The sequence below is a fragment of the Apodemus sylvaticus genome, chromosome 12, assembly GCF_947179515.1.
Source record: "Apodemus sylvaticus chromosome 12, mApoSyl1.1, whole genome shotgun sequence".
NCBI classification, from domain to species: domain Eukaryota; kingdom Metazoa; phylum Chordata; class Mammalia; order Rodentia; family Muridae; genus Apodemus; species Apodemus sylvaticus.
In genome coordinates, this window is record NC_067483.1 from 87622802 (window position 1) to 87644074 (window position 21273).

A 21273-nucleotide genomic window follows, 5' to 3' on the forward strand; every position below is an offset into this window, starting at 1 on the left:
GAGGAGGACATTCTCAACAAGCCTGGCCACAGCAGCCCAGCCTGCACTCTGATGCCCAGTGGAAGCTACCAACACCTCGGGGAGTGAGAACCACTCAGTCACTTTTCGCTTTCTCAAAGAACTGAGTTGTCCATGAGCACCACTGTCACATGCCAAGCACTAGCAAACTGCCAGCACTCTGCTCTGCCTCCCTTCTCCATGCCACGACTAGACACACACACCTGGCATTGTGCACAGTCTCCAGGACACACCATCCATCCAGTGAACAGCAGGTCTTCCGGCTCCCGGATACTTAACAAACTACAGGCTGACAGACAGACTGACAGCAAAGATCGGTTTCCAGCTTCAGCTTAAATACCAACTCCGTGTGACCTCCAGGACAATGGTTCTGCTCCTGGGACCAGTGTGGCTCACTTCCTCAAGTGTAAATCAAGACAGTGCTACTTAACTCGGAGTACAGAAGGATGACAAGGAGCCACACAGGGCTCTTTCTTAAGTCATCTTTTCATACTTAACCAGGTCTGGAGAGAATAATTCTTAAAGGAATTCGGAAGAACCCATGTAGACATTCTACAAAAACAGCAGGGGAGGTACAGCCCTGTGCTGACTTCACAAAGGTGCAAGCAGAGAGTCTATATACCTCAGGAAAAGCCCAAGGCAGTGCAGGGGTAGAAAATGGAAGACATCTCTCTGCTGTAAACACACACACACACACACACACACACACACGCACACACACACACACACACACACACACTACACACACATACACACCCCACACTCACAAACAGACACACACAAACATCTCTGCTGTAAAACACTTTCTTTCTCTTTCTCTCTTTCTCTCTCTCTCTCATACACACCCCTCTTCTATAAACATACATACTCTCTCAGACACTCTTACACACACATACCTTTCTGCTATAAACACACACACACACACACAGAAACATAAACATCTCTGCTGTAAAACATACACTCTCTCTCTCTCTCTCTCTCACACACACACACACACACACAGTGCTTTCTCTCTCAGTACCCCACAGGATTCCCTGTCCCCCCTAGACTTACCCCAGGACCTACTCACTCTGTAACAGCCCCTTTGCTCCTCCTCCTCCAGAACAGGAGTGACCAGATATGAACACCTTCAATTCTTGGTCCTCCCTCATCTCAGACCCTCTCTTCCAGGCTTTTCTTGTGCGTGTCCCTTTTCACAAAAGCCTTCCTTTCAATCCCACAATTCCTGCCCAGGGATGCTCCTGCAGAGTCTGCTCTCCTAGGAAGAGAGCCCCCCCCACACACACACACACCCCTGTCCCTCTAGGACACCAGAAGTGCAAGCCAGTGGGGCTCCTCAGCCAGGAGGAGCTCTGCAGCTCCACCAAGGCTCTGCACTTCCTGTCGGCCTCACACATTCCCACAACTCTCCCAACTGCCTTCAGCAAATCTCTTCACCTGTTCCACTCTGCAGCTGAGCCAGCTCAAGCAGGTCCCCCTCCTCCCTCCCTACTCTGTACTGTCTTCTGGCTGCTTGCTCCTGTCCTTGACCTATTCAAGGACTCCCCACCCCCAAACCAAGTAGACTCTCTGATCCCAGCTACCCACATCTGTACCGCATACCCGTCCCAGCACCACAGCAACCACAAAGCACACACGCGAACTTGGAAGGGTGATAAAACTATTCTAACTTTGACTGAGGTAGTGGTTAAAGATATGTTTTCCAATTGTGTGGGAAATGGGTGAACTTAGTGCACGCAAATCTTATCTTAATAAAAAAAAAAAAGGATAGAATAAAATAGTTCCAATGGCACTCAGCCCCATTATGTCTGATACTAACATCATCACCTTCCCCCAAATTAGTTCTTTCTCCTATGACCTCTATTTTCAGTACTGGCACCATTACACAACTTCTTCACCATCGACAACTCTGACCCATATATCCTACCTGTATATATTCAGTCCACACACTGAGTCCTGTGGTCCCTCTGATTCTGATACCTGTGACTCAGGTCACCCTGTCCTTAAAGGCTGCTCCTCCCCCGCCCCCTTCACGCCCATTCCCATCACACAACCAACTAGAGTAGAAGCAGGGCCTTTGAGCTCCCCCACACTACCTCCTTTCCCACTGGCTCTCCCCAGTTCTTGACTGTTAACAGGAATGTTAGAATGATTTCCAGTTGCCAAACCAAAACAACACTTATAATATTCCTGTCTAATTTTGCACACGGCTCTGGTTTCAACTGACAAAGATAATGACTCAGTGTCCATGGCTCTTAATGGAAAATTATCCTGCCAAGTTGTGAGCTTCCCAATAATAAGCTTCTCTTAAGAAAGAAGTGATTTCCCTTCCAGATCTTTTTCTGTAGGTAACAAAGGGTACCCCAAAAATCCCTACTTGGAATGTTCCTCCTCCCCTAGCTTCAGACACATTCCCACAGAAATACAAATTCACTGTAAAGACTTAGGATATTTTTCTTTTCCAGTGCATTATCTTTCTTCTTCTCAGACCAACTATCATTTTAGGACTTAATAATAAATTCTAGGTTTCACAGAAAGCAAAATGTAGACCCAAAGGCAAAGCCTCTTGGCTCTGCACAAAAGAAATGCTGGAACATGGTTTCTGGTACTAACCAACCATAAATGGATTTTACAAATTGTATATATGCAGACAACTGCATCAAAACACCTACATGCATGTGCATCAAAACACCTACATGCATGTGCACCCAGACACTCCCTGCAGACACAGGCATGCTCTCCTTCCACATTAAAACACACACACGGCGAAGCAAACTATGTGGATAAGAAAAGCGCGCCCTCAGAAAGTCTCTTAGCCAGCATTCAGACAGCTCCCACATGTTTGCTCACCATTGAAGAACCATCCTATGGTGGTTTCCTGTGCTAATCCGCCAAGTCTCTCAATGTTCCTACGTTACTGGCAATAACTACCAGTTTTCCGCATCCTCATAATTTGAGCCTACCCAGTCGCACTCATCAGGCAGAAAGGCCCAGGGTTTATGCCTCCGAGTCTCCTTTGGAATGTTTCACCCCTATCACCTTGTGCACTCAGGGTTTCTCCTTTAAAGCCCCATCCATGTGCCTTCCACCATTTGTTTACAGCAGTGACATTAACACTGTCCTAAACTTCCCAGCTACTTGTGGGCAAGTTGCACAGAGGTAGGTACCTGGCAGCATGGGATGACCCTGTCTTGAGTCTTGCCTGCACAGTTCTCAACCAAATTTGCTCTTCAAGGGGTATTTGGCAACGTTGGGGGCCATTTTCACGACGATTGGTGGGATTGAGTGGGCGGGGGAGCCACTATTTGTCTAGCAATACAAGAAGGGATTCAGCTACACACCCTACAAGGCACAAGACAAGCAGACACAGTAAACAAGGTTGGGTCCAACATGTTTATAGTCTGGAGTTGGGAAGCTGTCTCAGGTGCTTCGTTAGCCCAGAGAGAATGCACAGATTGCCTGCGTCTCCTTTGCTTTGTGTCACCTGGTCCAAAAGTGATCACAATTCAGCTGTCTTCATTAGTCACAAGGCTAAACATAACATCTACAGCTACCCTCGGAGTCGGACAGATGCTGTTCTTGTAAGCCAACAAACCCCTCTAGTCTCTTCTCAGAAGTGCCTTCCTCACTCCAAATGTTTCCCAACAGCCTCCCTGCCTGTATGGCCACCAGCCACATCACAACTAGATGGCTGTCATGATCACTAGTCCAAATCCTCGGCAAGAAGGTTAGCCTGACACACCCCAGCTCCAGAGTCCCGTTCCAGACACCAGGTCCAAGTGAGCCTAAATCAGTTTTCTATAGAACTGCAAACCCAACCCAGATTGGATGTCTGCACACAGCCTCTGCCGCCTTCAGGCAGCCCAGTCAATGGAGGGTCCCAGCACCCAGAACCGTCCCTACAGTGTTCTCAGTCCCCTCACACTCAAAAGTGGCTTGCTGATATGTGACAGTTTCTGTGCAAGAGAATGCAGGAGTTGTCCAAACTGCAGGAGTTGTCCAAACTGCTAGTGTGACCGCCAGTGTCTGGGAAAACAAGAGGAAGGACCAAAAAAAAAAAAAAAAAAAAAAAAAAGGAAGAAAGGAACAAGGAAGGGACTTCTTCCCCGATGTCACCCCAGCCATGAAACCCAACAGCTGGCTCGGGCATAGAAGTCTGTAGTTCTGACACAAACTACAGTCAGAGCCCGATGCACACAGTTCGAGGGTCTGAGAGATCCCTCAAGCCACGTGCGTGGATGACGAAGAGGCCACGCGCAACCCTCTGCTCGCCGAGCCAGACCCGGGACTGGAAAGGGCTGCACCATAACCAGTGTCTGAGGCTCCTCAGCTTAAAGGGAAACTCGCAACCCAGGCCGCACTGTCACTTGACCGTGTAAGAAGGGACCCCGGGGTGCTGAGGTTAGCTGCGGGCCGGCAGGCGGCAGCCTTACCGGGCTGCAGCAAGGTAGGCTCCTCCGTCAGCAACGCAACACCTCCCCGCGCTGGCCCTGCTGCGAGCGCTCCGCACGCGCTCTGCTTCTGTTTACCTTCTGGCCCGCGTGCGCAAGCCGCGCTCCGCTTGCCCCGCCTCCGGGCCCTCCCATTGGCTGAGCCGCTGTTAGCAGTCCGCAGGACGCAGTGGAGCGTGCTCGCCTTGTGCATGGATCACAGCCAATAGGAACTGAGGGTGGAATGACAGCAACCAATGAGAGGCTGCCCTTGAAGGCCCCTAATCTGCTCGTTAGCTGTCTTTTCTCCGGGGCTGGGGAAAGGCCTGCTGTTGTTCTGCTTGTGGTCTGAGGATTGGCAAGAGTTCACAGGGCCGCCACGTGCGGGTCACCTGGGTACCAACGCTAGCTTAGCTTCCTAGGGGCCCGGACTTGAAGACCTCCCAGAAGTTTGCTGGGAACACAGAGGACCCACGCCCCACGCCCCAGGGCCTGGACTAGGCCAGGTATCTTGCCATGTAGTTAGGGCTTCTACAAAAAGCAGTTGGCCTAAGGAAGTGTTGTGGTGCTGACACCAAAGAGCAATACCCTCCAGCTCTGTATTTAGACTGATTGTGCTTGCTTATTATGAGTGCCAATAAAAAGCAAGGAATCCTTTTCCAAGGTGAAAAGCAGCCCTGATGAGTGCACTAAAATCCCTCTGTGGACCCACAACAGCCCACAGGGACTGCTTACCCAGAGAAGATAGGATTGCGACAGGACCATGCCACCTTTGTACCAAATGGGGGAAAATACCTAGCCTTGGAGCCTTTCCAAGATCCCTCCGTGCCAGCTCAGCCCTGTGCCCAGCAGTGCCAGGCCAGCTTCCCTCTCACGTACCTAAGACAATCGCTATCCTCTCCCATGGTTTATTTTCCGTTTGCACCAGATTGATATGATTTGTGCCATATTTCAAACAAAACAAAACAAAAACTTCTGAAAGTATTCTCTATGCTTACTGTCCCCGCTTCTTTTTCTTCCCTTCTCCACAAAACCACTCTAAGAAGGCTTCGATCGTTCGGATCTTGAGTATTTTTTCTCAAAGACCACATGTTAAAAAGGCTTGGTCCCAGGAGAGGTAGGCATAGGGAGGTTGTCAGACGTTTAGGAAGTATGACCTGATGAGAGGAAGTCACATCACGGAGGTTGTGACTTTATAGGGGATATTAGGACCTGGGAGCCTTCACTGTCTGCTCACTGCCATGGGGTGAGCAGCTCTGACCACTACACCATCCTACCGTGACACGCCACTTCCTGAGAGACCCCAAAGCCACCTCCCAATGGACCAAGGCCCAAATAAATCTTTCCTATTTTTAAGTTGGTTACCATGAGTATTTTGCTACATTCACAGAGAGCTAAGGCTTTTCTGTTTAAAATACAGGCTTTAAGCATGGAGATTGCTAACCTGAGCAAAACGGAGATGTCCTCTGCCATTATTTCTTGAGTTTCTCTGTCCAGTCTCATTTCTCCAAGACTCCCGCTGTATGTACTCTCGCCCCCCCCACCCCACCCCCATGTTACCCCCAGAGGGTTGACTCTCTATTCATTTTCCTTCTTTTCCACACTGGGATAATGTCCGTGGACTTATTCCCAGGGGTGTTCCTCTTTCCCCAGCCGGCTCGGCTCCACTGGTGAACAAGTCATTTCACTCAATGTGGTTCTCAACTCCGACACATTTTATTATTGTTATTGTTCCCTTGTGTCTCTATTTTGGGGCATATCATTCTCACATTTTTGATTTGGTTTATTTTTTTAGACACGCTTCCGATCAGTTCTTTAAATATATTTGATAGATGATCTAAGGATTTTACCTAGATAGTTAGCCCAGGATCTTTTTTTAATTTCCTCTGTGTGTGTTACTGTAGCTCTGTATGTCTTGTGCTGTTGTTAAAATCTGGATATCTTAACACAACATGGTGTCTTTGGAAATCACATTCTCCCCAGGCTCCACCATTTGTGGCCTTTTATAATTGTTGTTTAGTAACTTTTCAAAGCTAATATGGAAAGTCTGTGTTTTCTTCGTGTGTGTGATGACTACTAACACATCGACTTGGCTTGCTAATCAGGTAAGAGGACAGACACAGATTTTCCTAAATGCCTGGAACCAGTAAGTCACCTGCCCCAGACCACTGGAGTTTGCTGGTACCTGCCTTCAACTCGGCCAAAAGGTCGACAGCTCTGCTTAACCTAAACTTCCTACTCACACAATCTCTGAGTCACTCAGAGGTGAAGTCTATGGGCTTCCTCCGGTCTGTCCTGACCATAACACAGCCCAAGCACAAGCAGATAGGACATCTCAATCTCTTCAGGATTCTGGTTAGTCTGTTGTTTACCCAAACTATGTAAGACCGCTGAGCTACACAGTTAAAGGGAGTTAAGCTTCCCACAACAGGGAACTTAAGTCAAAATGAGAACCTTTTAAAAGGGGCCCTCCTTTTACCCCCAGGATGGCAGCTTTGTAAGGAGAAGGCTTCATATTCCCGGTTCCATTTTGCTCCCTGAGGTAGTAGTCTGGCTGTCCCTGGGATGCAGGCTGCTGTTTTCAAGACCTCCGTGCAGCTGGTGTGAGTGAGGGGCTAAGAACGGAGCAAGCTGAAAACTTTAAAACGCTGCCCCTTTTCCTCAATAAATATTCTCTAGGTTGCTGCGAGCCTTCTTCTAAAGAAAAGAATATTCAGTCTTCTCCACCTCCACGCTATCCCTGTGGAGGACAGGCATTCCACACCTTTGCCATTCTCCACCTCCTTCTTAGTAGCGTTATTTGGCTTAGTCCTTGAATGTCATCCCCCCGATACTCATCCCCCACCCTATGGCTGTTGGACGATTGAAACAATAAACCCCAAGAAACTGAAATTTCCCCAGGAGTCTATGCTGGGTGAAGGAAAAGAATGATGTGAGCCAGAGGGGATGTTTGTCTCCTGGAAGGCGCCACAGAGTTCTGACAGTCCGTCAGATCACCACGCAGGAGAGACTGGAGCTGAGACAGCAAAGAGCAGGACCACACCTTGACAGCGCGGCTTAGTTCTGCACAGCTAGGCATTCTGTTCAACCCTAACCCTCACGTCAGGACCCTGAAGGTGGGGGTGGGACTGGACCATTCTGTTTCTCTCAGCCTTGAGACCACACTGAACACATCGTTTCTGCTTTGCACTAGGTGTTTAATTAGCCTATTGGCTAAGACTAGCTTGTTAAGGCTGCCCGGCCCAGGCTCTGACCGTAACAACTCAACACTTGTAAGAACCAGTCACATCTTCCACTGCCGGGACCCGAAACCTTGGCATCATTCTTGGCACCTGCCTCCATCCCACCTTGCATCAAACCCAGCCTGTCTTGGAACTGGCTGCTGAGTCAGTGGTTCTTACTTCAGCCTCGGATGATGCCCTAGGCCGAGCCAGCATCACTCAGCACCTGCATCATGTTTGTTCGCATCCTCCTACAGTGATCCTTTGTTTTATTCTAAAGCAAGAAGGCAGACCATGCCGTGTAAACTCTCTTCCTGCTGCCGACTTCCTGTCTCATCAGAGGAAAGGCCCAAGACCTCACAGTGCTGCACAAGACTCCATATGCCCATACCCTGGGCATCTTCCAGGTCTTGTCTTCAGCTGCCCCTCTTCCTGTTCTCACTTTACTCCAAAGGCCTCCTCAAAGTGCTCAGAGGTGTGAAGAACATTCCCAGCTCAGAAGCTGCATGCGCTCTCCCTGCCAGACCGTCCTCGGCTTACACAGATCCCTCACAACACGTCACTACCATATTGTTCTGCTGAAATGCAACCCAGTCTGTCCCTTATTTGGGTACGTGGGGGCAGGGGTGCTCGCCACACCTTTATCTTATTTTCTTTCTGTCTCTAGAGCTTCCGACTTCAGGATGCAGCCGTTTGGCTATCTGGAATGTAAGTTCCATGGGAGCAGAAACTTTCTCTTGCTCACCATCGGATCTCTGGCAGCTGCCACAGCTAGTGCTAAACTGAATGTGTTCAACAAAATCAACATAGTCTGTGGTAGAATCCCAACTCTGTCTCTTACTGCATGACCCTGAACTAACTAAACTTTGAGTGCTCCAGTTTCCTCTGTATAGAGCTACTACCCATATCTAATAGGTTGCTGAGAACTAAGTGGACAGATAAATGCAAAGCACTGTAGATACTTTGTGCCTGTTACGTAGTATATATTAATATAATTGTACTCAAATGATAACCCATTCTAATACATATCATGTATTAAAGAAGTTACTGCATGGTTATCCAGAGTTTGTAAAAGTGTTGCTATATGCCTACATAGACATTGAAACTAAAATATTACATTTTAAAAGGTCTAATATTTTCTGCAGTTTCAGCTAATTCCTTAGCTATCATACCTCAAGAACTTTCACATTACCTCAATGCTACTGGTCCCTAGATACAGCTGACAAGGGAGTTTGACATCTGGCACAACTAAGAACCAACTCATTTGCATTTGTGGGGGGGTTGTATGTTTGTTTTCAACTCATTCACTTAGTAATTTCATCTTTTATTTTTAATCAACAAGTCAAAGTACAGTCTTAGCTCATAATACTCGGCAAGTCAATTTCTCCTTACTGTGGGCAACAACCTCTTTAAGACTTTAAACTAGAAGAGCAGAGTTTTCAGTTATAACTTTCAGACCTGGAGGAAAAAACTCCTGAGGCGCATTTGCTGACTTATAAATGCCAGGCTCCACATTGCCTGGTTGTGGGCAGAATCAGAATTCCCTTTGATTCCTGGGCCCCTTGCCATGACAGCAGGCAGCTGAGACTATAAACAAGTCAGGACTGCCTCATGCTTAAAACCGGCACAGGAGGAGCTGTTCCAAGAGGAGACAGCAGCTCAGCCACAGCCTGAGTCACGGCCTGGACACCTGCTCTCCACAGCCCAGGGCTCGCAGAGGATCTGTATTACAGGAACATGGTCATTTAATAACTCTTTAATTCACTTAATACAACAGGAATTAAAACCTATTCCGGGGCTGGGGATCTGTGTCTGCTCCAGCACTTGCCAATCAAGACCCAGAATTCCAGCTTCAGCAATGTAAAACAAACAAGACTCTATTACTGGAAAAATAAATAAATAAAAATTGCCAGTATACCTAGACCAATACACACTGCCTGAGAAATGCCAGATTAAATAATCACAGGACTCCCTTCTGCCCTAAAACTTGCCTTCCTGCTAAAAATAAATAAATAAATAAATGATAAATTTACAAAATTTATTATTTAAATTTTAATATTCAAATAAATATTCAAAACTGTTTTTGAATAAAACATTTTGATGAATTTATTTTACTCCTTTATTGGTTAACATAGTCACTTAACTTGTAAGCAATGTATTTTTACAATTTGAGCTGTGGCCAGGTTTGGTGATGCATGCCTATAATTTCCATCACCTAAGAGTCACAGGCAGATGGATCAAATAAAACAAAAACTAAACAAAAGCCACTTGCTGTGAAAAGTGTCCCCACCTCCTTACCTGCTTCCCACATTTCCCACACACACACCCTCCCATGCAAGCATTCCCATTACTTAGTTTCTTGTTCCTTCACAGGATGACTTCAAATACATGGGTGACTACAAACCTGCACTCAACAAACTTACTACACACATACACACACACACACACACACACACACACACACACAGATAGACAGACACTGTGCTCTAGCCAGCTTCTTTTGTTGTTGTTGTTTTAGTTTTTAATTTTTTAGAGACAGTATTTCTCTGTGTTGCCCTGGCTGTCCTAGAACTCATTCTGTAGACCTGGTTGAACTCATGGTTGAACTCATTCAGACATCCATCCACCTATGCCTCCCAGGTGCTGGAACTAAAGGCGTGCACCACCACTGCCTGGCCTTTTCATTGAAAAGTAACAGCTTTAGAGGCTGGAGAGAGCACTCGCTGCTCTCAGAGCACCTAGGTTTGGTCCCCAGTAGCCACAACATGGTTCTCATAGTCCATAACTCCAGTTTCTGGTGATCTGGTGTGTTCTTTTGACCTACATGGCTGCCAGGTATTTACATGGTTCAGATACATGCAGGTAAAAACCTTCATGAACAGAGCCAGGCGATGGTGGCACATCCATTTGGTCCCAGCACTTGGGAGGCAGAGGCAGGTGGATCTCTGAGTTCGAGGCCAGCCTTTCTATAGAGAGAGTTCCAGGCAGCTGGGACTACACAGCGAAACCCTGTCTCAAAAAAAGCTACATAGACATAAAATAATTATTTTTATTTTAAAACAATAGCTTAAGGGCCTGGAGAAATGGCCTAGTGGTGAAGCTCTGGGAAGAGTCAATGCCTCCATGGACATGTACACTTAGGTACACACACACACACACACACACACACTTAAAAAATAAGGGTCAGGAGAAATGGTTCCATGGTATGAGCACCCAAGTTTGGGTCCCAGCACCCATGTCAGGTGGCTTACAACTGCCTCTAACTCCAGCTCCAGGGGATCCAATGCATATTCTGGGGACCCAGTGTCATCTTCTGGGGACCCAGTGTCATCTTCCGGGGATCCAGTGTCATCTTCCGGGGATCCAGTGTCATCTTCCGGGGACCCAGTGTCATCTTCCGGGGATCCAGTGTCATCTTCCAGGGACCCAGTGTCATCTTCTGGGGACCCAGTGCCATCTTCCGGGGACCCAGTGTCATCTTCCGGGGATCCAGTGTCATCTTGTGGGGATCCAGTGCCATCTTCTGGGGATCCAGTGTCATCTTCTGGGGATCCAGTGTCATCTTCTGGGGATCCAGTGTCATCTTCTGGGGACCCAGTGTCATCTTCTGGGGATCCAGTGTCATCTTCTGGGGATCCAGTGCCATCTTCTGGGGATCCAGTGTCATCTTCTGGGGATCCAGGGTCATCTTCCGGGGACCCAATGTCATCTTCTGGGGACCCAGGGTCATCTTCTGGGGATCCAGTGTCATCTTCTGGGGATCCAGTGCCATCTTCTGGGGATCCAGTGTCATCTTCTGGGGACCCAGGGTCATCTTCTGGGGATCCAGTGTCATCTTCTGGGGATCCAGTGCCATCTTCTGGGGATCCAGTGTCATCTTCTGGGGACCCAGGGTCATCTTCTGGGGGTCCAGTGTCATCTTCTGGGGATCCAGGGCCATCTTCTGGGGATCCAGTATCATCTTCTGGGGATCCAGTGCCATCTTCCGGGGATCCAGTGCCATCTTCTGGGGACCCAGTGTCATCTTCTGGGGACCCAGTGCCATCTTCTGGGGATCCAGTGTCATCTTCTGGGGATCCAGTGCCATCTTCTGGGGATCCAGTGTCATCTTCTGGGGATCCAGTGTCATCTTCTGGGGACCCAGTGTCATCTTCTGGGGACCCAGTGTCATCTTCTGGGGACTCAGGGTCATCTTCTGGGGATCCAGTGTCATCTTCTGGGGATTCACTGTCATCTGCTGGGGATCCAGTGTCATCTTCTGGGGATCCAGTGTCATCTGCTGGGGATCCAGTGTCATCTTCTGGGGATTCACTGTCATTTGCTGGGGATCCAGTGTCATCTTCTGGGGATTCAGTGTCTTCTGACTTCCATGGCACCTGTACACATGGGGAATACACACAGACACACATATATACATATAAAATTTTAAACAAATTTAATAACAACAACAAATAATAGCAATATCTTTCAGTGCTCTCCGAGTCAGTGTATGGGACATGTTTACTCTTTTTCTCGGGGTTGTAGTATAGGGATACAACATGCTTTTTTTTAAATGCTGGATTTTTATTTCTTTTCCTTGTCTTTTTAAAATGGCTTATTTGTTTTTATTTTGTGCTCACTGATGTTCTGTGAGGATGTCATATTCCTTGAAAGTGGGATTATAGACAGCTCTGAGCTGCCATGTGGGTACTGAGAATTGAACCCAAGTCTTCTGGATGAACAGCCAGTGCTCTTAACCACTGAGCCATCTCTCAGCCCCAGTCTCCTCATCTGCAGATGGGTTCTGTCCTTTTGCTTTCATAAACAATGCTGCACTCTCAAGTATGTACCCCTGTTTTCAAATTGTAACTACCTTGGATCTAAGAGGGATAGACTGGTGGTGCATAGAGGTAGTCCAGGGCAGACTTTGTTCTTGCTGTCCTCAGGACTCTGCAGATCACGGTTCCCTGACTCGGGATTATTCTTCAAACCCCTAACTCTTGGAGATGAAAGTGTAAGGCAAACAGAGATTATCTGGGGCCCAGAAGTTATTTAAAATAATAGAACTACATCCATGTATTCTGTGCTGCTGGGGATGGGACTCAGAGCCATGTATGTTGCAGGCAAACTATTGCAGACCATAATCTGAAGTCACAAGACCCACATCCAACCCAGGCCTCAGAGAACAACTGAGGCCTTCACAACCCTGTTGAACTGCGGCAAGCCTAATTAGCTGTAATTAGCTGACTGCACAATTAGTACTGGTTAAACATGTCACAGAAGAGGTTCTCACTCTGCTCCCCACAGCTGGAAATAGCCCGGCTCAGCCCAGCACCAACAAAAGGCTGCTCTTCTCTGCCTCAACTCTGTCTGTGCTCAGAGCACATGTCTGCCTCCCAGAGGCCACCGCTCTTCCCTGCCAGGTTCCTTTCTTTCCAGCACACTGGAAATGGACAATTTCCTTGACAGATACCAAATACCAAAATTAAATCAGGACCAAATAGATCATCTAAACAGTCCCATAACGCCTAAAGAAATAGAAGGAGTCATAGAAAGTCTTCCAACCAAAAAAAAGCACAGGACCAGATGGTTTCAGTGCAGAATTCTATCAGACCTTCAAAGAAGACTTAACACCAATACTCTTCAAACTATTCCACAAAATAGAAACAGAAGGAACACTACCCAATTCCTTCTACGAAGCCACAGTTACGCTGATACCAAAACCACACAAAGATCCAACAAAGAAAGAGAACTTCAGACCAATTTCCCTTATGAACATCGATGCAAAAATACTCAATAAAATTCTTGCCAACCGAATCCAAGAGCACATCAAAACGATCATCCACCATGATCAAGTAGGCTTTATCCCGGGAATGCAGGGTTGGTTCAATATACGGAAATCCATCAATGCAATCCACTACATAAATAAACTCAAAGAAAAAAACCACATGGTCATTTCATTGGATGCTGAAAAAGCATTTGACAAAATTCAGCATCCTTTCATGCTTAAAGTCTTGGAAAGAACAGGAATTCAAGGCCCAGACCTAAACATAGTAAAAGCAATATACAGCAAACCGGTAGCCAGCATCAAAATGGAGAGAAACTTGAAGCAATCTCACTAAAATCAGGGACTAGACAGGGCTGCCCCCTCTCTCCTTATCTTTTCAATATTGTACTTGAGGTACTAGCTCAGGCAATTCGACAACATAAGGAGGTCAAAGGGATACAAATTGGAAAGGAAGAAGTCAAACTATCATTATTTGCAGATGACATGATAGTCTACATAAGTGACCCAAAAAAACTCCACTAGAGAACTCCTACAGCTGATAAACAACTTCAGCAAAGTGGCAGGTTATAAAATCAACTCAAGCAAATCAGTGGCCTTCCTATACTCAAAGGATAAGCAGGCTGAGAAAGAAATTAGGGAAATGACCCCCTTCACAAAAGCCACAAACAGTATAAAGTATCTTGGGGTGACTCTTACCAAACATGTGAAAGATCTTTATGACAAGAACTTCAAGACTCTGAAGAAGGAAATGGAAGAAGACCTCAAAAAATGGGAAAACCTCCCATGCTCATGGATCAGCAGGATCAATATAGTTAAAATGGCCATTTTGCCAGCACACTGCTTCACATGAACATTAGCCAAGGATTCCATCATCATTGGCTTAGTTAATCCACATTTAAATTGAGATAAAATGTATATGTAGCAAAATGAACAGATCTTAAGTCTACAGCTCTTATTTTTTTTTTTGAGGCAAAGTCTCACTGTGTGGCCCTGGATGGCCTCAGAGTTACAGATATAAACCTGCCTTTGCCTCCCAAGTGCTGGGATTAACTCTGGAGCCACCACATCAGCCAAATTCTTACAAATGAAGCAGGTAAACATCAACATGTTAGTCAATATAAGTTGGATTTCCATTATTTTCTTTTGCTTTCTTAGTAATTTTGAGCTTTAGTGATTCATTTATGAAAGGAGACAAGGTAAGATACTGGCATGTTCAGCTTTCTAGAATTAATATAGTAATTTTCCAATAGACTCATGATCCCAAACTTTAATTACTCTTAAAATGATATTCTGCAGAGGAATTTAAGCTAGCAACATGGCCATTCTGGCAAGGGATCTCATTCCAAAGACTTTCTACGTCTGTGGGATCTGACTGGAATCCAAACATGCCCTTAGTACATGCCTTTAATGCCTCAGGCTAAAATACAGACATACTTTTAGGATAAAATTAGTTTTAGAAGGAAGTAATCATGTTTGAAAGTGATGTCGATTTGAGGAGCAGACAAAGTGAAGAATCAAAGAAAGGTTTGACAGAATGAGTCAGAGATAGGATACGCCCAACTCTCACAAGAACAGCAGAAGAAAGAGTCTATTTTACTTAAGAGCAGTGCAAGGAGAGAGCTTCCATCAGTTAGGAGTCAGCGCAGTGCGTGCAGTGCAGTGGAGTTCAGTTTGTTTGTGAGTTCAGTGCTAGCCAGCAGAGGCAACTGAAGCCAGAGAATAACAAAGAGCCAAAAAACTAGAACAGACTGTCAGAGTTAGCTTGAAGTCAAGCAGAGCAATTCAGTGAGAAGCCGAGAGAAGCCACATGGAATCAGTCGGCTTGGAGAGGAGTTTGAGCCACAACAGCTGAGTTGAACCAGCCAGCCAGAGATCAGAAAGAGCTACAAAGGGTGAGATTACTCATCAGTAAGCCTCCAAGATGACAATTACATCTAGCAAATAAAAGTTACGTTTATAGTGTTCGCATAAACTCTTTTTCCTTGTTTGTTGAACATGAAATTGAAATGCCTTTTTCTAACTTTGTTCTTTGACAATTTCATACATGTATTGAATGTTTTCTGATCATCCCTCCACTCTATGTTGTTTCCCTCCCATTGGTACCAACCCCACCTTTTCCCTGCCTGTCCCTCCCAGATTCATGGCTTTTGGTTTTGGCCATAACTTGTGGCCCATTTAATTTAACCAAGGTCTTCTGTATGACAAATGGAACTATCCAACAGCACCTGGTGGGGTCACAGCCAAAGACAATGGCTCCCTTTATTTCTATGTCTATCTGTGGCATCTAGTTCAGCAGTGAGGAGTTGGGTCCCCTGAGCCCCTCTTCACTTCATGCCTGACTGCAGAGCAGCCACTCATGCAGGTTGTGTGCAGGCATGCACAGATGTTGTGAGTTCATGATTACAGTGGCTATGTCTTTCCCAGAGCATTCCCCAGCCCTGCTCCTTATCTTCCAGCTCTTAGATTCTTTCTGGCTCCCTTTCCCCAGTGTTCCCTGAGCATTCGAACAGAAGGCATCCATGATTCGCTCAGGGCTGAGCGCTCACCACCATTCACTCTCAGCATCTTGTATAGCCATAAGTCTCAGCATTCACTGATGTTCAATGGAAAGACAATTTTCTCTGAATAAGGATGAAAGGAGCATTTGTTAGGGTAGACTCTGGGCTGGGTGGCTTCACGGTCTGCAGAATTCTGGTGAAGGCGGGTTGGGTCTTGGAAGGTCCAGGGAGAAGAAGGTTCTACTGCGAGGGGTGGCATGGTGAGGTGGGAGGGACCCTGGGAAAGCAGGCAGGATCTTAAGAGACCTAAGGAGGAGAAGGGAGCAGGTTCTACGTGGTGGTGAGGTCAGACCACGTCGGCTCATTTGGGAATTTTTTCTGTTTTCTTTTGTTGTGTTGGTGATGGAACCAAAGGCCTTGTGCATGCTAGGCAACACTCTGCCACTCAGATCATGTGTGTGTGTGTGTGTGTGCACTCAGGAGTGTGTGTGTGCATGTGTGCATGCATGCATATGTTGTGTGTGTGTGTGTGTGTGTGTGTGCACTCGGGAGTGTGTGTGTGCATGTGTGCATGCATGCATATGTTGTGTGTGTGTGTGTCTGTGTGTGTATGTGTGTGTGTGTGTGTAGGGGGAAAAAGAGAAGGAGGAAGAGGAGAAAAAGGAAAAGGAGGAGGAAAAAGAAAGAGAAGTTTGTCTTTCCAAACAGTCCTTTCATGCCTCTTTCCAGCCCTCTCCCTTACCTCGACTCCGGGAACTATTCTATGTTGATTTCATTTAAGGAAAATAGCTGATTATGACATGAATTAGGAAGTAGCGATTGTCTTGAAGGGAACCTATGATTCAGCCTCATGCCTTTGAATCCTCTCATTTGGGAGAGGTGCCCAAGTCACTGAATACACGCCTGCTTTGTTCTCCTTCACAAAGTCACTGGGTACCATGTAAAAGGTATTTTGTTTTTCCTACGTTAATAAAAATAATACAAGTTTTGGAGACATTTCCATATTTGGGCCCCAAGTTGCAAACTAGAGACTCAGCAAACACTCTAAAGGGTAGGCACCAGGGACAGAGACAATTCTGTAAAATCCCTGGCCATGTCTTCATGAGCAGCACAGCTCTGCATTACAGAAAGGAAGCCGAGCAGGAAAGTACAGGAAAGTACAGGCACCAAGAATCAGAAGGCAACAGAAAGTACCGCACAACTAGAGCCCTCGAAGGCACCATTTCACCAGATACCCAGTGGATTCCAACCTGTGGCTGCGAACTGACCAAGGACACTGTTTTTGCTAATGACGGGGAAGCTAACATTCAATGTGACCATAGGGTAGAGAAGCACAGGCTGGCCCATCTCCCTCAGGTGAAGTGAACTAAGAGGCATGAGCTTACAAGCCTGGGCAGAGTGCAGTGTCCCTCTGGCTCTAAATCTGCTCTTTCTTTGCAGCAATGAGACAGGTGTCAGGTGGGGGCCCTGGTCATGATAAAGCACCTCAGCTATCTCCCCATTCTCAGTCCTCCCACCCCGCTGCATGCTGGGCAAGCAAGAGTACATGACGGGCATCTACAGGAGGGAGAACAAGCTGTCTCGTAGCTGGGTGCAAGGAGCCCTAGGAGGAGAGGCCAGGAATGCTGCTTCCAGGAAGGTACCCCATCCTCCCTCCTACCACAGTCCCTGGGACAGCTGCTGCCTGAAGAGTTTGAGTACTTACCTAGAGTGTTGAGTTGAGATGGTAGCTGTAGATCAGCAGTAAGCAACACCCTTGACTAAGCTTTAAGTGACAGGAGAAGAATAGTCCTCCCTCAAGAGTCCTCCCTCAAGAGTCCTCCCTCAGGAGTCCTCCCTCAAGAGCCATATGGCCCTCCAAGCACTTGCATCAGCCACCAGATTGGTGGCACCAGTGGCTTCCAACTCCAACATGTGTCAACATGTGACAACATGGCTCAATTCCTGCCCTGGACTATGTGGGGCATGAATGGAGGTTCTGTGCTTCTCACTGGTCAGGCAACGAAAAAACATCTCCATCACCTGCCACCTTGACTTGGGTCATCTTGGTTGTTAGGGTAACCATTAGGGCTACATCACTTGCCTTAGCAAGCACTCCCAGTAACGGGGGTACCAACTTGGTCCTCAATCCCAACCCCATCCTCCCTGCTCACTTACAATTACAGATCTGCTCATCCTCTAGGACCTAACTCCAGTATTATCTGCTTAGAATCCCTTAATCAGAGGCAAGAGTGGCCTGGTGTCATGTTACTATGCTGCAGCATTTGATGGCCTCCTTCTCACATTATACCTAACAGCACAGTGTGAGTGTTTTTCAACTTGTCCTTTTGGACCTAGTAGATTATGAACTACACATCTTAATATTCCCCACAGTGCCTTGTGCCTAGAAACTATTCCCTTTCACTGTTAGCAAGGTGCAGCCTAGATTGGGATTATCTAACATCTTTACTCCATCTGCAGCCATCATCAGTTTGAGTGGTCACTTCCTGGAGTGGAAGACAATTCCAAACTCTCGCTAAGTGGCAGGTGCTTAACCTCATCCTGTCAGCATGTAGCGGGCCATAGTGATTGATCCAGTCAGAACCAAGCTCAAGATTCCTATTCAATGGAAGCTGGAGTGTGTCTCTCCTCTCCTTAGCTGTAGCTCTAGTTGATGGTTGCAGCTACCTTGCGGCTATCAATTAGCAAGACTGAAGAGGAATGAGGCCCACCAATGAGTTCAGGACGGAGGAAAGCCAGAGCGAGCTGGAGCTGGAGCTCTAGTTGGAATATATAAGAAGCCTAACCAAAAACACTTAACTTTTCAGCCATGTGAACTCACAAATCCTACTCTCATGGTGTGCTCGAGCAGAGGTGTCCTGACTAGAATGTTGGAAATTATATAGTTTAAGCCCCAAGGTCTTGTGCAATGTCCACACAGGAAGCTATATCATAACAACCCACTGTCAAGAGATCTGTGTCCCACGGAAGCTACATTAATCCCTCTTAGAGGCAGCTCATCCAGTGAACTAAGGACTTCTCACTAGGTTCCACCACTTAAAGGTCCCACCATCTCCCAGTGCTGCCACAATGGGGGCAAACTCTCAATGTCTGAAGCCTTAGGAGCCACACTCAAAATTCACAGAGCCTAAATTTTATAAAGAGAAAACACCCCCGGTCCCTGACAGGGTTACAGCAACTGATTTTTACAAGACTGCACACTTTAAAGCAGGGGTTCTCAACTTTCCTAATGCTGTGATCCTTTTATACAGCTCAGCTAAACCTCATGTTGTAGTGACCCCCAAACCATAAACTTATTTCATTGCTACTTCATCACTGTAATTTTGCTACTGTTATGAATCATAATGTAAATATCTGATATGCAGGAGATCTGATATCCAACCCCTGTGAAAGGATCATTTGACCTCTCAAATGAGTCACAAGACCCACAGACTGAGAACTGTTGCTTTAAAGTATTTGACGAGATCTGGAACTGAGGAATCCAGATATTTTTTTTTTCAGTGCTAAGGATCCAACCTAGGGTCGTGTACATGCTAACAAGTGCTCGGCACTGAGCATATCATAAACCCTTATCCTTTAAAAATAGGTTATTGTTGATTTAGGTATCTGAATATTTCTGTAATTTTAATCTGAATTCCTTTTTAAAAATTTATTTTATGTGTGTATTTGTGTGTGTGGTGTGACAGAGAGAAAGAGAGAGAGAGAGAGAGAGAGAGAGAGAGAGAGAGAGCGAGAATGTGAGACTGTGAGGTGACCTGAGGTAGGTAGTGCATCCCCTGGATCTGTAATTCACATAGTTGTGGACTGTCTAATGTGGATCTCTCTGAGAGAGCAGTAAGCCCTGTTAACCACTGAGCCCTCTCTCTATCCCCTTAAACTGAGTTCTTAAGCATGTAAGGCTCTAATAAGTGGTAATATAAAGAATTTTTTCCCTCTGAAACATGTGTGTAATATTTGTGACACCTTTATTGATATTTAAAGAAATAAGATCAGCTTTTAGCTCAATACTCAATTTGTGTTTCCAGCATATTCTGTGGGAGGCGAAACAGGCTTCTGCTCCATGGAAGGTGACAGTGACTTTTGTGATGGCGCCATGCCTCGACCTTATTGACAACTGTGGTTTATAGTTTTGCAACCTACTTGTCCCTTTCTTTCTTGGCAAGCTTTCCCAAGTCCTCTCTCCAGGGGCCCTGTTCCTTACGAGCTGGGACTGTGTTTTGTGCCTGTTTCATAAGCCATGTCCTCCCCATGCCGTGGGGAACCCCAGAGCTTCCCCAGAGCTAGTGGACAGCTCATGGAAAGTTCCACAGCAGTTGTTCATCCCGCCCCCACCCGGGACCTGGCTTATAAGTATGACCAGCCCAAGGACACTGAGCCTGGCTCTGGGACAGGCTCAAGGTCTATTTATGACTTTTTATCTCAGGAGTTGGCGTGCTGGTGCTTTGTACTCAGGAAACCTCCTGCCCTAGTCAGTGTAGCAACACAAATCCGAATCTGGAAGGAAATTAGGTGGCCAGGCATGCCAACCTGACTCCCACCATGATTGCATGGCTGGTCCACCGTTACCCTATTTTTGTTCATTTATTCTGGTTTGGAGTTTACATCTTTGCTGAGAATGAAGAAAACCTTCTGCTACTAGATAAACAACATGCTTTTTGTATTAACACACCATCTGATATGTCTTTATGACATCTTTATGACAACTGAAGAAGCTCTTAACAAACTCACGTCTCACATGGTTTACCTTACTGCGCAAAATCTGTCTCCCACATGCATCTCTGTGAGCTCAGAGCACTGACAGAATCCGTCACTGAGAGCCATAGGGCCCTGAAGAAGCTGCAGGGTGGGGCTGCTCCTCAGCACCTGGGGCCAGAGGACAATGGGTGAGGAGCCGCCCAGCTTCCACCAGAGCAGCTGTTGTTCCCTCATCCCAGGCAAAAGCCCAGGAGCCAGAGAAGCTGAGAACAGCTCAGCCCAGTGTCCACACTGCGTCCTGAGGTACACCGTGTGACTCTTTTGACCTCAGAAGTTTCTTTTATAAGGCCTGTTTACTCCAGTCCTAACTTTATTGGATGAGCTCTGCAGTATTCTTTTACCAGCGGATGTGTGTGTTCTGCACCATATGCCAACTGGAGCCTTCTAAATCAAATTGGTTCAAACTTCTGGCCTACCCCCAGCAGAAGGCTAAAGTCCTCCAAAGGCCGGCCAGTTCCTGGAGGTAGCCCAAGGCAAAAGGCAGGAATGACCTTCCATCATCACTGGCCCTGGCTCTGAGCCCCACATCTGCTGAACCCACATATCACCATCGAGAAGCATGTCCTGCCCCTGTCTAGGGCGTG

At 46.6% G+C, this 21273-nt stretch overlaps 2 protein-coding genes across 4 annotated transcripts in view; both read right to left on the reverse strand.

The window, feature by feature from the left end:
- Coq8a (coenzyme Q8A) overlaps positions 1-4566 on the reverse strand; it is a 30360-nt gene extending 25794 nt beyond the window's left edge. For 2 of the 3 annotated variants that reach the window (XM_052201224.1, XM_052201221.1), the window contains exon 1: positions 4452-4541. The gene's annotated coding sequence lies outside the window, so the exon portion shown is untranslated. The other variant, XM_052201223.1, reaches the window with a different exon arrangement.
- Positions 4567-9267: 4701 nt separating this feature from the next.
- On the reverse strand, positions 9268-20863 carry LOC127697095 (mesocentin-like). The gene is made up of 3 exons (XM_052199941.1): positions 20684-20863; positions 10934-12045; positions 9268-9391 (listed from the first exon to the last, which is right to left on the reverse strand). Exons 1-3 carry the CDS (start codon positions 20861-20863, stop codon positions 9268-9270), a joined length of 1416 nt encoding a protein of 471 aa, XP_052055901.1.
- Positions 20864-21273: the final 410 nt, after the last annotated feature.